This window comes from Trichomycterus rosablanca, chromosome 4, assembly GCF_030014385.1.
Source record: "Trichomycterus rosablanca isolate fTriRos1 chromosome 4, fTriRos1.hap1, whole genome shotgun sequence".
Lineage (NCBI taxonomy): Eukaryota > Metazoa > Chordata > Actinopteri > Siluriformes > Trichomycteridae > Trichomycterus > Trichomycterus rosablanca.
The window spans coordinates 42,016,083-42,029,027 of NC_085991.1; the positions used below are offsets into that span (position 1 = coordinate 42,016,083).

The 12,945-nt window shown below is 37.9% G+C and overlaps 1 protein-coding gene across 2 annotated transcripts in view; it reads right to left on the reverse strand.

Annotated features, from left to right (window-relative positions):
* Positions 1–3,971: 3,971 nt before the first annotated feature.
* Positions 3,972–12,945, reverse strand: part of si:dkey-172j4.3 (diacylglycerol kinase delta) — a 122,493-nt gene continuing 113,519 nt past the window's right edge. For both annotated transcript variants that reach the window (XM_062993338.1, XM_062993339.1), the window contains 7 exons: positions 12,144–12,307; positions 11,764–11,878; positions 10,700–10,789; positions 9,339–9,455; positions 7,872–7,980; positions 6,547–6,674; positions 3,972–4,159 (listed from right to left, as the gene is read on the reverse strand). In XM_062993338.1, coding sequence (XP_062849408.1) covers positions 4,085–4,159; positions 6,547–6,674; positions 7,872–7,980; positions 9,339–9,455; positions 10,700–10,789; positions 11,764–11,878; positions 12,144–12,307 — 798 coding nt within the window. In that variant the 3' untranslated portion in view covers positions 3,972–4,084. The remainder of the gene's footprint in view (positions 4,160–6,546; positions 6,675–7,871; positions 7,981–9,338; positions 9,456–10,699; positions 10,790–11,763; positions 11,879–12,143; positions 12,308–12,945) is intronic.

Here is a 12,945-nt window from a genome sequence, read left to right on the forward strand (position 1 = left end):
GAAGTAAAGGTAAAGTGCAGGTTTTATTGTATTTCGTATTGTTTTTAAATTGTTTTTTAATTGTTTTTCAGTGTTTTTTTTATATTATACTTGTGTTATTTTCAGTGTATAAGTGTCAAAAACAACCCCATTATTTTACATTAGCCTAAACTATATGCAGTTCCATGGGACCATGAAACGCATTAACCGGCTTCCCATACAGTCTTATGGGAAAAATACCTTGAAACTCAATGTCTTTTAAACTCAACGCTACTCCCAGAACCAATTGATGTTGATTTTCAATGTACCACTGTATTGTGTAATTGCAATATTTTTAAAGTGCATTTTTAATACCATTCACTGAATTGTGTGCTACAGACATTTACTTAAACATAATCTTAAACGGAAAAATATTTGGGCAAAAGCTAGGTCTTAAATCAAGTCTTAAATCAAATCTTCTGTTTATTACACAACAAATGCATAAAGTAATGAAGTACACTTTAAGCACAGGTTGTATGTAATAATTTGGCAGATGTTCTGTTCATACTGTGGTATGAATCACAATATGGTGTTATTGTGTTGTAGATTTGCTTTTGAATGAACATATTTGCTATTTTTTACCCATAAATCTACACTTAATCAGTCATAATCAATGTGAAAACGTTTTAGAGTGTGACACACCATTCTGTGGTCAGGTGTATCTTTCATTATATATTTGAATTGACTGGACATAGTGGAAAGGAAACAGAGTTGAAGTGGCCCTTAAAAAGGACTGTTTGCCCATGCCTGGGTTCTTTTTAACCTGCCTGGTCTAGTCGCTTCCTGTCTAAAGGCCCAATTTGTCTTCAAGACCAACTATATGAAGGGTTAAGGTTGTGCTAAGCTTCTTTCTTTTCAAAATTATTGATGCTCCTGTGGTCCTGGGTACACTCAAATCCTTAGACTTTTTTCATATTCTTGCTCTGATCTATACCTTGCCATAATTCTACAAACGGCTCATTAGAAAAGACTGACTTGCATTTTATTGTGGGTGATTCATTGTAGCTTTTTGGGTGAACTGCCAATTATGTATATTTAATATCTCATAAAGTCAGGGGTCTAAATACTTTTAATAAAGTCAGGGTGTCTGAATACTTTTAATAAAGTCAGGGTGTCTGAATACTTTTAATAAAGCCAGGGTGTCTGAATACTTATAATAAAGTCAGGGGATCTAAATCCACTGTACATTTAAATGAAGTTTATAATGTAAGGCATCTATCAATTGAGACAAGATATAGGTTAACAAACTAAAGGATAAAAGCTCTACAGTGGCTTAGTGGTGGTGAAGCCTGAACCCTTAAACATTTCAGTCCTTTACCACAAGTGCATGTTATCTGCACTAGAATAAAATAATATTTGCACACAATTTGTAACTTATTTGTCTACAAAGTTTAACAGCAAGATTCCAGGAGTAAAAAGATCACCTGAAAACACTGGGTATGTGACAAAATTACAGCAAAGTGTTTTGGACTGCTGCACAGGTGGCGCAGCAGTAAAACACACTAGCAAACCAGAGCTGACATTTCGAACTCGTCAGGCTGGGCGGTTATATGAACAATAATTGGCTTGTTGTTCATACAAGGAGGGAGCCAGATAGGGATTCCTCATAACTGATGCAATTACAACCTCTGCTGGCTGATTGATGGAGTCTGCACAGAGTTGAGAGATAATGTGATCAGGCTTTCCATACACAATACCAATCTGCATATGAACTCGCCTCATGCAGGTGAAAAGATGCAGTCGGCTACTGCAAACGTGTCGGTTCACTCTCCTCAATCGTGGCGGGGGTCAGCACCAGTAGAGAGGAAGCATAACGCAATTGGGTAAGAATTGGACGTGCTAAAAGGTCGGGAGAAAAAGGGGAAAATGCATTAAGAAAGTGTTTTGGACATCAGGTATTTTAGGGTAAATTATAATAAAACTACAGTACAACTAGGAAACGTTCCACACACTTTCTTCAAGAAATCATGTGCATAAATTACGGTTGACAAATTACCCACAGTTCTGTTAAGGAGACAACAGATGTAACAGTAACAGGTGCCAAAAGCCTATCTATTAGCAATTCAAATTGTGTATAGTTTATTTTGGGTTAATTATTGACATTATAATGATTTACTGTCTAATTAAAAGTACTTTTCCAGGTAAAGAAAATGAAAACTGTCAGAAATACAAATCCCCCCCACAGTGTAAAATGTGACCAGAATCAGTAGAAATGCATAGACAGAAAGGTCTATGAATTAGTGGAAATAATAAAATCACTCAAAAGAAACAGCAACAGCCAGACTTTATTTTTGCTTCAAATGAATAGCAAGCATCCTGGAGCAGAGGCATCAGCAGTCAACAATGAGCTCACAGTCATGTAAGGTATTCTGCAACCCACATGCCATTCAAAATGAACTTAAATAATCCTGAAAGATAAATTCCATACTTAATAAGAATAAACAACACAGTCAACAGTTGGTATGCAAATGCTGGATTGAGGTTAACAAAAATGTAAACACAAACATTAGTCCCTTTTTAATAAAAAAAGAAAAAGAAAAAAAAGAAAATAACAATTAATATTTGGTGGGTAAGAAATCCACAGACTCCATAAATAGACTCACTAATACTTCATCGTTAGATCGGATTTTGTTCACAACTGCATAACAAACAGCAAGAATGAATAAATGGAGAACATTTTTGTACACATACGTGCAAATCTTACAAGCCAGATTTTAAAACACTGCACTTAATTACTGTCATAATAGTTTGCATCAAGACTTACAGGTTTTTTGTTTAAATCAAGAAATACTGTTACACTTTGGCTCACAACTATTTAAGAGCATCATTGTTCCGCTTTACACTTATTTTTCTCAATTCTGAAAGAAACCTTGAAATGTATCAGTTAAGTTTTGTATACACGTATAGTGTACTTCATATAGTCCAACTATTCATCTGTTCAAGGCCTCAAACAAGCTTTAGGAACTTCATTATGAATAATAAGGGTTCTTAATATCAACTTCATTGTGAGAATCAGTTTCCTCATACAGATAATGTGTAAAGTACATCATTCATAATCAAGACGACACAGGTTTAACATCAAGTCTGACAATATATTATTTCCATTGTACACAATTCTTAGTAGATTCGCAATAAATAGGGACACCGTTTTCCTACTATGATTAAAACAGCTAAGGAAAATCTACAACGCACCACTTTTCAAGTTTTTTTTCCCTCTTTTTGAAGACCATTTTCCTTTTTAAAGTGCAAGGCAATGAGATAAAACACGTTGAAATCTGCGACACATGTCCATCATTTTTCTCTAGCTGACATTTCTGAAATAAAAAATAAAAACAACTCACTGTGTAACCACTCGGATTTGTTTAGGAACTTGGCACAAATTTACATCACTGAAGCTTCACAGACAACCGTTCACCTGGTACACCAGAAGTAAAACAGCACTCGGCTGATGACATTTAATAAAAGAAGATCTTTTGTTTTTCAGCTCGAGGAATGCGGATCTGAAAAGCATGCAGAACTGTTTTTAAATACAAAGAGACTGAATTGGAATAATTCTGCCCATTTGACAGGTCCACAATACATTCAAGATGCTTTTTTTGCATTTTAAATCTCCATTAATATTTACAAATGATTTTTGTTCGCTTAACATTGTTCAGATGACTTTGAAAGCAAAAATAATATGTTTTTTTTATATTCTTGATGTTCAGTATGTGCCTCTTGGCTGTAAAAGTCTGAGAAAAAATATTAAAGCTAAGAGGAAAAAAACATTAATCTCATGCATGAGCATTAGACATAAAATTATACAGCTAATTAAATAATCAGGAAAAAAAGGATTCTGGGTATTGTAGTCTTTTCCCAGTCTCTGTTAATATTCATGGCACCAACCGTACCAGCAGGCAGAAATGGATGAAGAACCAGATTTGATGCGATGCAACGTGATGCCATGCCTCTTACAGCTGCTCACACACATACGCAAATGTATGTGTGTGTGTGTTTGATATTTAGCTCCAAACACTGTTTCCTCCATTTAAAAGCAGCTTTCCGTGGCGTGGTGCTTTCACTAACACTACAACAGCCCGTCCAACTCTTCAATTCCCTGCAGGATCCGTTTCACATGCCCCACCTTTGAAATCCCAAGTTCCTGAGGTATAAAAAAAACACACAACAGTTTACAAAATGAACTTCGTTGAGCTTTGATGCACAGTGTGTTGCCCAGTTTTGTGAAGGCAGCTGTTACCCATAACACAACTGGATGTTAAATGTTTTTTTGACCAGTTTGAGGTAAAGAAAACTATGGTTATTGTGTTTGAATCATAGATACACATAGTGCAGAACTAAATAGCAACTACCAGACTACCGAGGAACTGCTCATGTGGATTTTAACTTCATGGAAGTAAATCAACTATTTAAAATGTAAAGTTTAATTAGGATATGTAAAGAAGGATATGTTTTTTATCTTCTATATGGAAAAACATTCAGTTTATCTTACTTTCTGAATCATCTCACTCACTAACTCACTTTAATAACCGATTATCCAATTAGGGTCGCAGGGCAGACACACATACACACATTCACCTATAGGGCAATTCAGTGTCTCCAAATAACCTGACTGCATGTTTTTGGACTGTGGGAGAAAACCGGAGCTCCCGGAGGAAACCCACACAGACATGGGGAAAACATGCAAACTCCACACAGAAGGGACCCGGACCGCCCCGCCTGGGGATCGAACCCAGGACCTTCTTGCTGTGAGGCGACAGTGCCACCCACCGAGCCACCGTGCAACCCTCTGAATCATCTAATGACTAAACTTTATCAATAGATGATTTTAAGATTATTAGCCCTAAAAACAGATAGGCATCTTCAATAGCAAATTCATTATGATCAGAGTTGGACTGGATTCTGTGCCTCCCTTAAAACTCTCAATAAAAGCATCTTGATAATGTATGTTAAAAGGAAAGCTGTCTTACTTGGATTACTAGTAATTACCTGTTTTATGTGGATTACTAATGATTTGCTGTGATTACTAATCCCACACTTTGGACTGGATTGTGTCCCTGTTTTCACTATGCTTATGCCATCTGCTGTTTGTTAATCTGCAAATAAATGTCTAACAATAAGCCTATTAATATAGACACAATCCCATGTGTATGTAATTTGTAGAAAAAACACTGGTTTATATCCAACCCCAAATCAGAAAAAGCTGGGACAGCATAGATTTTCTTACATTTACTTTGACTTTTATTTGATTGCAGACAGGATGAACCTGAGATATTTCATGTTTTATCTGCTCAACTTCATTTCATTTATTAATAAACATCCATTCCTGCATTTCAGGTCTGCAACACATTCCAAAAAAAGTTGGCACGGGGGCAATTTAGGGCTAGCAATGAGGTAAAAAAAAACTACAGACTGCAGACAGCACTGCATCAAGAACTGCCAAGCAACAATAGCTGATATAACCACATGAGGCGTGGCGTCGACTTCTATAGTCTCGGATTCCTCTAGGATGGACCATTACACAGTGGAAACGTGTATTGTGGTCAGATGAATCAGCATTCCAGGTCTTTTTTTGGAAAAAATGGGACATCATGTGCTCCAGACCAAAAATTAAAACGACCACCCAGACTGTTATCAGCAACAAGTCCAAAAGCCAGGGTCTGTCATGGTATGAGGCTGTGTCAGTGCCCTTGGCAAAGGTCATTTACACTCCTATGATGGCAGCATTAATGCAGAAATATACATTAAGATCTTAGAGCAACATATGCTGCCTTCAAGATGTCATCTTTTCCAGGGACGTCCATGCATTTTTCAACAAGACAATGTAAAAACACACGCTGCACACATTACAAAGGCATGGCTGTGGAAGAAGAGGGTACGGGTACTGGACTGGCCAGCCTGCAGTTCTGATCTGTCCCCAATAGAGAATGTGTGGAGAATTTTTAAATGAAAAATGCGACATCAACAACCCCGTACTGTTGCACATCTTAAGACGTGTTTGCAGGAAGAATGAGACAAAATAAAAGCTGAAACACTAAATCACTTGGTCTCCTCGGTGCCAAAACGTCTTTTAAGTGGGGTGAAAAGGAATGGCAACATTACAAAGTGGTAAATGCTCTACTGTCCCAACTTTTTTTGGAATGTGTTGCAGGTCTGAAATGCAGGAATGGATGTTTGTTAATAAATGAAATGAAGTTGAGCAGATAAAAAATGAAATATCTCAGGTTCATCCTGTCTGCAATAAAAAAAAAGTCAAAGTAAATGTAAGAAACTCTGTTTTTTTTTATTATTTGCATTTTCCATGCTGTCCCAACTTTTTCAGATTTGGGGTTGTATGTGATATTGGCTCTGCCAGTAAACCTAATTTTTTGTAGAACATGCACTAGTTTGACAGCCAAAAAACTAAAACTAAAAGTAAAAATCAGTCATCCAGTTCTCAGCTATGTGTATCTATGATGTAAATGTGTGTTGGAGTTGGGGAAGCGGGTAGAAAACGGCCGGCATCTGAGCGCACCAGACGTCCCTCTTTACCTTTAGGTCTTGTCTCTGAAGCTGAACCAGCTGCAGCCCCTGGATGTCCCGTGCCATAAACCTCTCCCTGTACTCCCCCAACCCCAGTGAATCCAGCCACGTCCCCACCTCCTCAGCACCCCATCTCTCTGCCAGCCCCAGAGAAGACACACAGATACACACATACATATACACACAGATACACAAGCAGAGTAATAAACAGACACAGTAGCACACAAGCCTGCACAAAGATAAGCTGGCATTTTACAGAGCCGATGTGGATAGGAATATTCTGTGTTTGTTGTTGAGCCAAATTTGAGCATGTTCCACATGCACTGCGTAAAATGCCTGTGTTGTCCACAAATACTTCAAAAAGTTTCCACACCTTTTTTACTCTAATCCCCGCTCTGATTGAGGAGAACAAAGCTAACCCATGCCCCCTCCGACACGTGGGCAGCAGCCGTATGCATTTTTTCACCTGCACTAGGCGAGTGCTAATGCAGATCAGCCACGTGTATGGAGAGACACACCCTGATCAACACACTCCTTCCCCGTCCATGTGCAAGTGCCATCAATGAGCAGCAGAGGTCGTAGTTGCATCAGTTACGAGGAGACCCTATCAGGCTTACTACTACCCCACCCCTATATGAACAACAGGCCAATCGTTGTTCATGTGGCCGCTGAGCTGAGATTCGATACGATGTATTCGAGATCCCAGCTCCGGTGTGCTAGCGTGTGTTTTACCGCTGCGCCACCTGAACGGCTTTTTACTCTATTTAATAGAAATTTCAAAAATAAATTACACACACGACCAATTACTATTCCTCCCTCCCTCACCATTTCCAACCAAAATATAATATAATAAGTGCAGAAACTTTTTGAAGATCCTTTGTATACAACAGAACATAACAAGAACCATACCAAGACACATAGCAAATGTGAGGACAGGGTTTGCAGAGTAAGAAAGCTGATCTCAGATTATATGAAATTCCAAATGACTAAATGAGTCTAAATCAGCCCTCTTACTCTGAGATGCTAGCCAGTGAGCACTGAGACGTCTTAGCCCTACACAAATTAGATGTCACGATCTTTTGGAGATACCAAACCTTATTAATTAAAACGTGTGATCTGAAGTCAGGTCTTAAACATCCATGGGAATCTCTGGACAAACAGTGCTCACTTGGTAGATCCATGAGTAACACCAATAAAAGCATGAACAAGGTGGAATAAGTTAGCATGTACAACCAGGGTAAAGCGTTATTTGAGACACCTTTCTCTGTTATTTTGTGTTAACAGAATAAAAGCAAATCACAGTGGTTGGTTATTGTACATAATGTAATTCTGACCTGATAGAGAACTGTTGGAGCGCTGTTTATGCAGCTTCTCTTTCTCCTTCTTTACTTTGGGCATGATCTTCAGCTTAATACTGCTCTTAGCGCTTGCTCGGGATGAGTCCTAGTGAAAGGGGCAGCAAGTAAGACATTCAGAAAAGGGATTAAATTTAAAATGATTATAATAAACACACACTCAGTGTTTAATGTACTGGAATATTTATTGAAGGGGTTAAAGGATTAGGCCTTTATTGGGTAGTTGGCCCAAGGTCGTTATTATTAGGTTTCTTAAAGTATAAATGGTTTTTAGTTTACATAATTTTACATACACTTAGCAGCCACTGTATCTTTATTGTGTTGTACGTGTGTCAGGTGCAGCAGCATCGGTTTATTTTAATACTGTTTACACTAACACTATTTATTAGGCACGCAAACTTTGTATATAATATTGTATATGCACAGATGGATGGATGAATGGATGGATGGTTTGGTTGGGTGGCTGGTTGGATGGAAGGATGGGTGGATGGATGGATGGATTAACTGATGAATGGGTGGATTGATGGATGGGTTGGTTGGTTGGATGGATGGATGGATGGATGGGTGGGTGGATGGATGGATTAATGGATGGATGGATTAATTGATGGATGGTGGATTGATAGATGGATTGATGGATGGATGGATGAATTGATGAATAGATGGATGGATTGATGGATGGATGAATTGATGGATGGATGAACTGATGAATGGATGGATGGATGAATTGTTGAATGGATTACTGAATTGATGGATGGATTAATTGATGGATGGATTAATTGATGGATGAATTGATGGATGGATGGATGGGTGGGTGGGTGGATGGAAGGATGGATGGACGGATGGATGGATTAATTGATGGATGGATTGATGGATGGATGAATTGATGGATGGATGGATGGGTGGGTGGGTGGATGGATGGATGGACGGATGGATGGATTAATTGATGGATGGGTGGACTGATGGATGGGTGGATGGATTAATTGATGGATGGGTGGATTGACGAATGGATGTATTAATTGATGAATGGATGGATGGGTGGATGGATGGATTAATTGATGAATGGATGGATTGATGAATGAATTGATGAATGGATGGATGGATATATGGATGGGTTAGAATGGTGAGAAGTGTACTAAGCAACAGTAGTGCCTCTTTATAATATGTGTAGCTAATAAATGACCAATGCAAATATAAGTGAACCTAAAAATGTGGTAGGTGAGTGTATTTCAGTCCTAAACGCTCTGTTTTTGTTTCAACTGAGCATGATCACAAAATGTTAAGTTGTTACAGAAGCAAAGTGGGGACTAAAAATGAACACATGATTTTCTTAATTATTCAGGTAAAAGAATATATATCTGTAGGTGGCACCCACTTCAACATTCCATTTGTACTGACTTCAAATTCAAATTGGAACACAGCCATTATATATGAATACAGCCTACAAACCTCTTCAGAGCAATGCATGCTGGGACAGATCCAGTGGATGTCCTCTAGTTTGATTAACTCGGCACTGAGAGTATTGAGTGTGGAAAGCAGCTCTTCTTCCTGTGGAGCCTCTAACTGCTGTGTAATACACACACACACACACACACACACATCAGTATTTTCAGTAGGCTAAATTCTTTTTAATTTGAGAGTTAATAGCTACTGCAATACTTTTTGTGAAGCCAGCATTGTAAGACTGACAAACATGACAACTGCTGTACAGTTCATGCAATAACAGCTTATGTTACATCATAAATGCTTTGAGTTATTTTAGTTAGAAATGAAGACATTAGTTCTTGCAACAAGTATGTCTAGAATTTGTCAGGTACAAGATGATTAAACAACACTTGTAAAAAGCTACAAGGCCGGAGGAAAACACCTTAACCATCAGTGACTCACAACTTGTTCTATAATTCACAAGTGAAATGTTATTGGAGCCACAAGTAATTGCCCTTGGACATGTGGTTTGCTTTAAGATTGATGATAACTGATAAAAAAGTCAGAAGTCACTTAAAAGAAGTTGCAGGATGACCCAGACGCAGCTGGAACAACAGTTACATGGAGCAATAAGCAATTAACTGCACAGTAATTCTCTTTATTTCCAAAGATGTGAGTCTAATAGAGATGTATTAAATAAAAATGTAATCTTAATAGCCAAAAAACGTAAAGAAAATTTAAGTCTATTTTTTTTTTTAAAAGGTGAAGGTGCTTGCATGACCTTGACCTCTCTCATAAAATGTATGGAAGTTGGTAAAACTGTGAGTCTGTCAGATGGACCCTCACATCCATGATAGTCTACCGAAAGGAATGAGCCAAAATAAAAGCACAGTGTTGCAAAAAGTGAATTTTCAACATAAATGTCTAAAAGGCAAAAGTCAAAAACACATGTAGATATGAAGTGGATTTGTACACTGAAACAATTTATTCAAATTTTAAATAATTGAAAATATTTTGTAAAACAAAGCTTTTGCTACATTTTAAAGTAAATATTAAATTTGTTACATTCCTAATTGCTGTCCTTAATAAACAAAAATAAACAAATAAATAAATATTTGTTCAAAAATGTCAGTGCTATTTGTTTAATATGTAGATACAGTTCAAATGTTCTTATGTAATTAACTGAGTCTTATAACACATTTAATAATGAAATATTCATTATAAATCAGGTTGTCACTGTAAATAAGGACTTGTTCTTAATGTCTTGCCTGGTTAAATAAAGGTAAACAATAATAAATTCAACCAGTGCACTAATATATGTTACCTGTGTATGAATATTGAGGTGTTTAATAAAAAAAGAAAAAAGGTAATGAAACACGTCTTACCAGAAGTTTTCCCTCTAACAGCATCTTAGTCTCCTGTTGTAACACTTTGCTGCTGTTTACAAGCTCCACTGCGGTGCTGCGACTCAGACACTGCTAATAACACACACACACACACACACACACACACACACACAAGCCCAGAGTAAATCAGGAGCCACATTTACATGCAGCCTAATAATACATTAATAATCTGACTAATAGCTCAATCTGAATGAAATAAATCCATGCATACACTTTAATCGGAACAGACTATTCCTAAAATAGTTTCTAAGCCTTGTCGTAGTAAGACCTCTCATGTCTCATGTACATCAATCAGGCATAACATTATGACCACCTTCCTAATATTGTTTTGGTCCCTTTTTTTACTGCCAAAACAGCCCTGACCTGTTGAGGCATGAACTCCATTAGACCCCTGAAAGTGAGCTGTGGTGTCTAACACCAAGATGTTAGCAGAAGATCCTTTAACTCCTGTAAGTTGTGAGGTGGGGCCTCCATGGATCAGACTTGTTTGTCCACATGATGTAAAAGAAAACATCTGCCCGATTCATCAGACCAGGATCATGGCCGCCCATGATCCTGTCGCCGGTTTACCACAGTTCCTTCCTTGGACCACTTTTAATAAATACTGACCACTGCAGACTGGGAACACCCCACAAGAGCTGCAGTTTTGGAGATGCTCTGACCCAGTCGTCTAGCCATCACAATTTGGCCCTTGTCAAACTCGCTCAAATCCTTACGCTCGCCCATTTTTCCTGCTTCTAACACATCAACTTTGAGGATAAACTGATGACTTGATGCCTAATATATCCCACCCACTAACATGTGCCGTGATGAAGAGATAATCAGTATTATTCACTTCACCTGGCAGTGGTCATAATGTTATGCCTAGTCAGTGTATATCTCATGTATATCTGATAAAAGATCACACAACAACTAAAGCTATATAAAGTCTGAGCTATGTTCATGTAATGTAATTCTTAATGTAGTTCTAATGTAATGTAGTTCTAATGCACAAACACATACACTATGAATTATGGGTAATATTATATGTAGAACAGATGTACCTCTGGGCTGGAGGGTTTGGAAGGAAAAGCCTCAGACAGAACAGCGGCACATGCATTAACTGAATGAGCCAACTCCTGCTCCACCACCTTATGAGTCTTAGCAACCTCACGTATCCTGTAAATAAAGTGTTATTATTTACTATCCATATGCTCACCAGAATTTGAGACTGATTTGACAGCACTTGTTATTTTAATTTTATTATCCCTGTGGCAGCAGAAATCCCTCATTATTACTTATTATTGCTTTGACACTCATTTATATACTACTGCCTGATTTGAACTATACATTAATACATGCAGTATATGCTGTTTAGCACTGATCCATTAACCTGTATTCATTTCCTTCAAACACACACACACACACACACACACATGCCTACCTGTTGATTAGAGTATCAGCCACCAGGCCGAGCTGCTGCACCTGTGCACACTCCTCCTCGGTCAGGTACTCCATAGACTGCTGGGAATTGAGACGAGGCCTAGAAGAACGGCAGCTGTCATACTTCCTTTTGTCCTCCCATGACTTTAACGTACTCTCAAATGCCTGACAAGCCAACAAAGACACACACACACACGCACAAAGAAACATGAACAGATTCAACGGTCTGGTGCACTCGACTTCCTGATAGTTCAACTTGGGCAATACCAGTCAGCACCCACACAACCTCCCCCTTACAAAACTCTTTTCCTGGTAGGAACTGGTAGAAACTTGTCCTACTGCTTTATGATGTACTAATCCAAAGCTTTTACGTTAAACATTCCTACACAAGACTCTGCTGCACCTACTGTATATCTAATACAGGGGTTTTTGGTCTGTCTGTCCTGGATTCTGTAAAATTGCTTCAAGACAATTTCTATTGTAAAAATACCTAAACAAAAAAATGGACTTGATTGTAGGACACAACTAGTAATTTTCTGGCCCACAATTCTGGTGGTACATTGTATGGATCCTGTGGGAGTTTTAAAAATCGAAATAAAAAAAAGTCCGCAAATCAAAAAGAGTTGGGACAGCATGGAAAATGCCAATAATAAAAAAACACAGAGTTTCTTACATTTACTTTAACTTATTTGATTGCAGACAGGATGAACCTGAGATATTTCATGTTTTATCTGCTCAACTTTATTTCATTTATTAATAAACATCCATTCCTGCATTTCAGGCCTGCAACACATTCCAAAAAA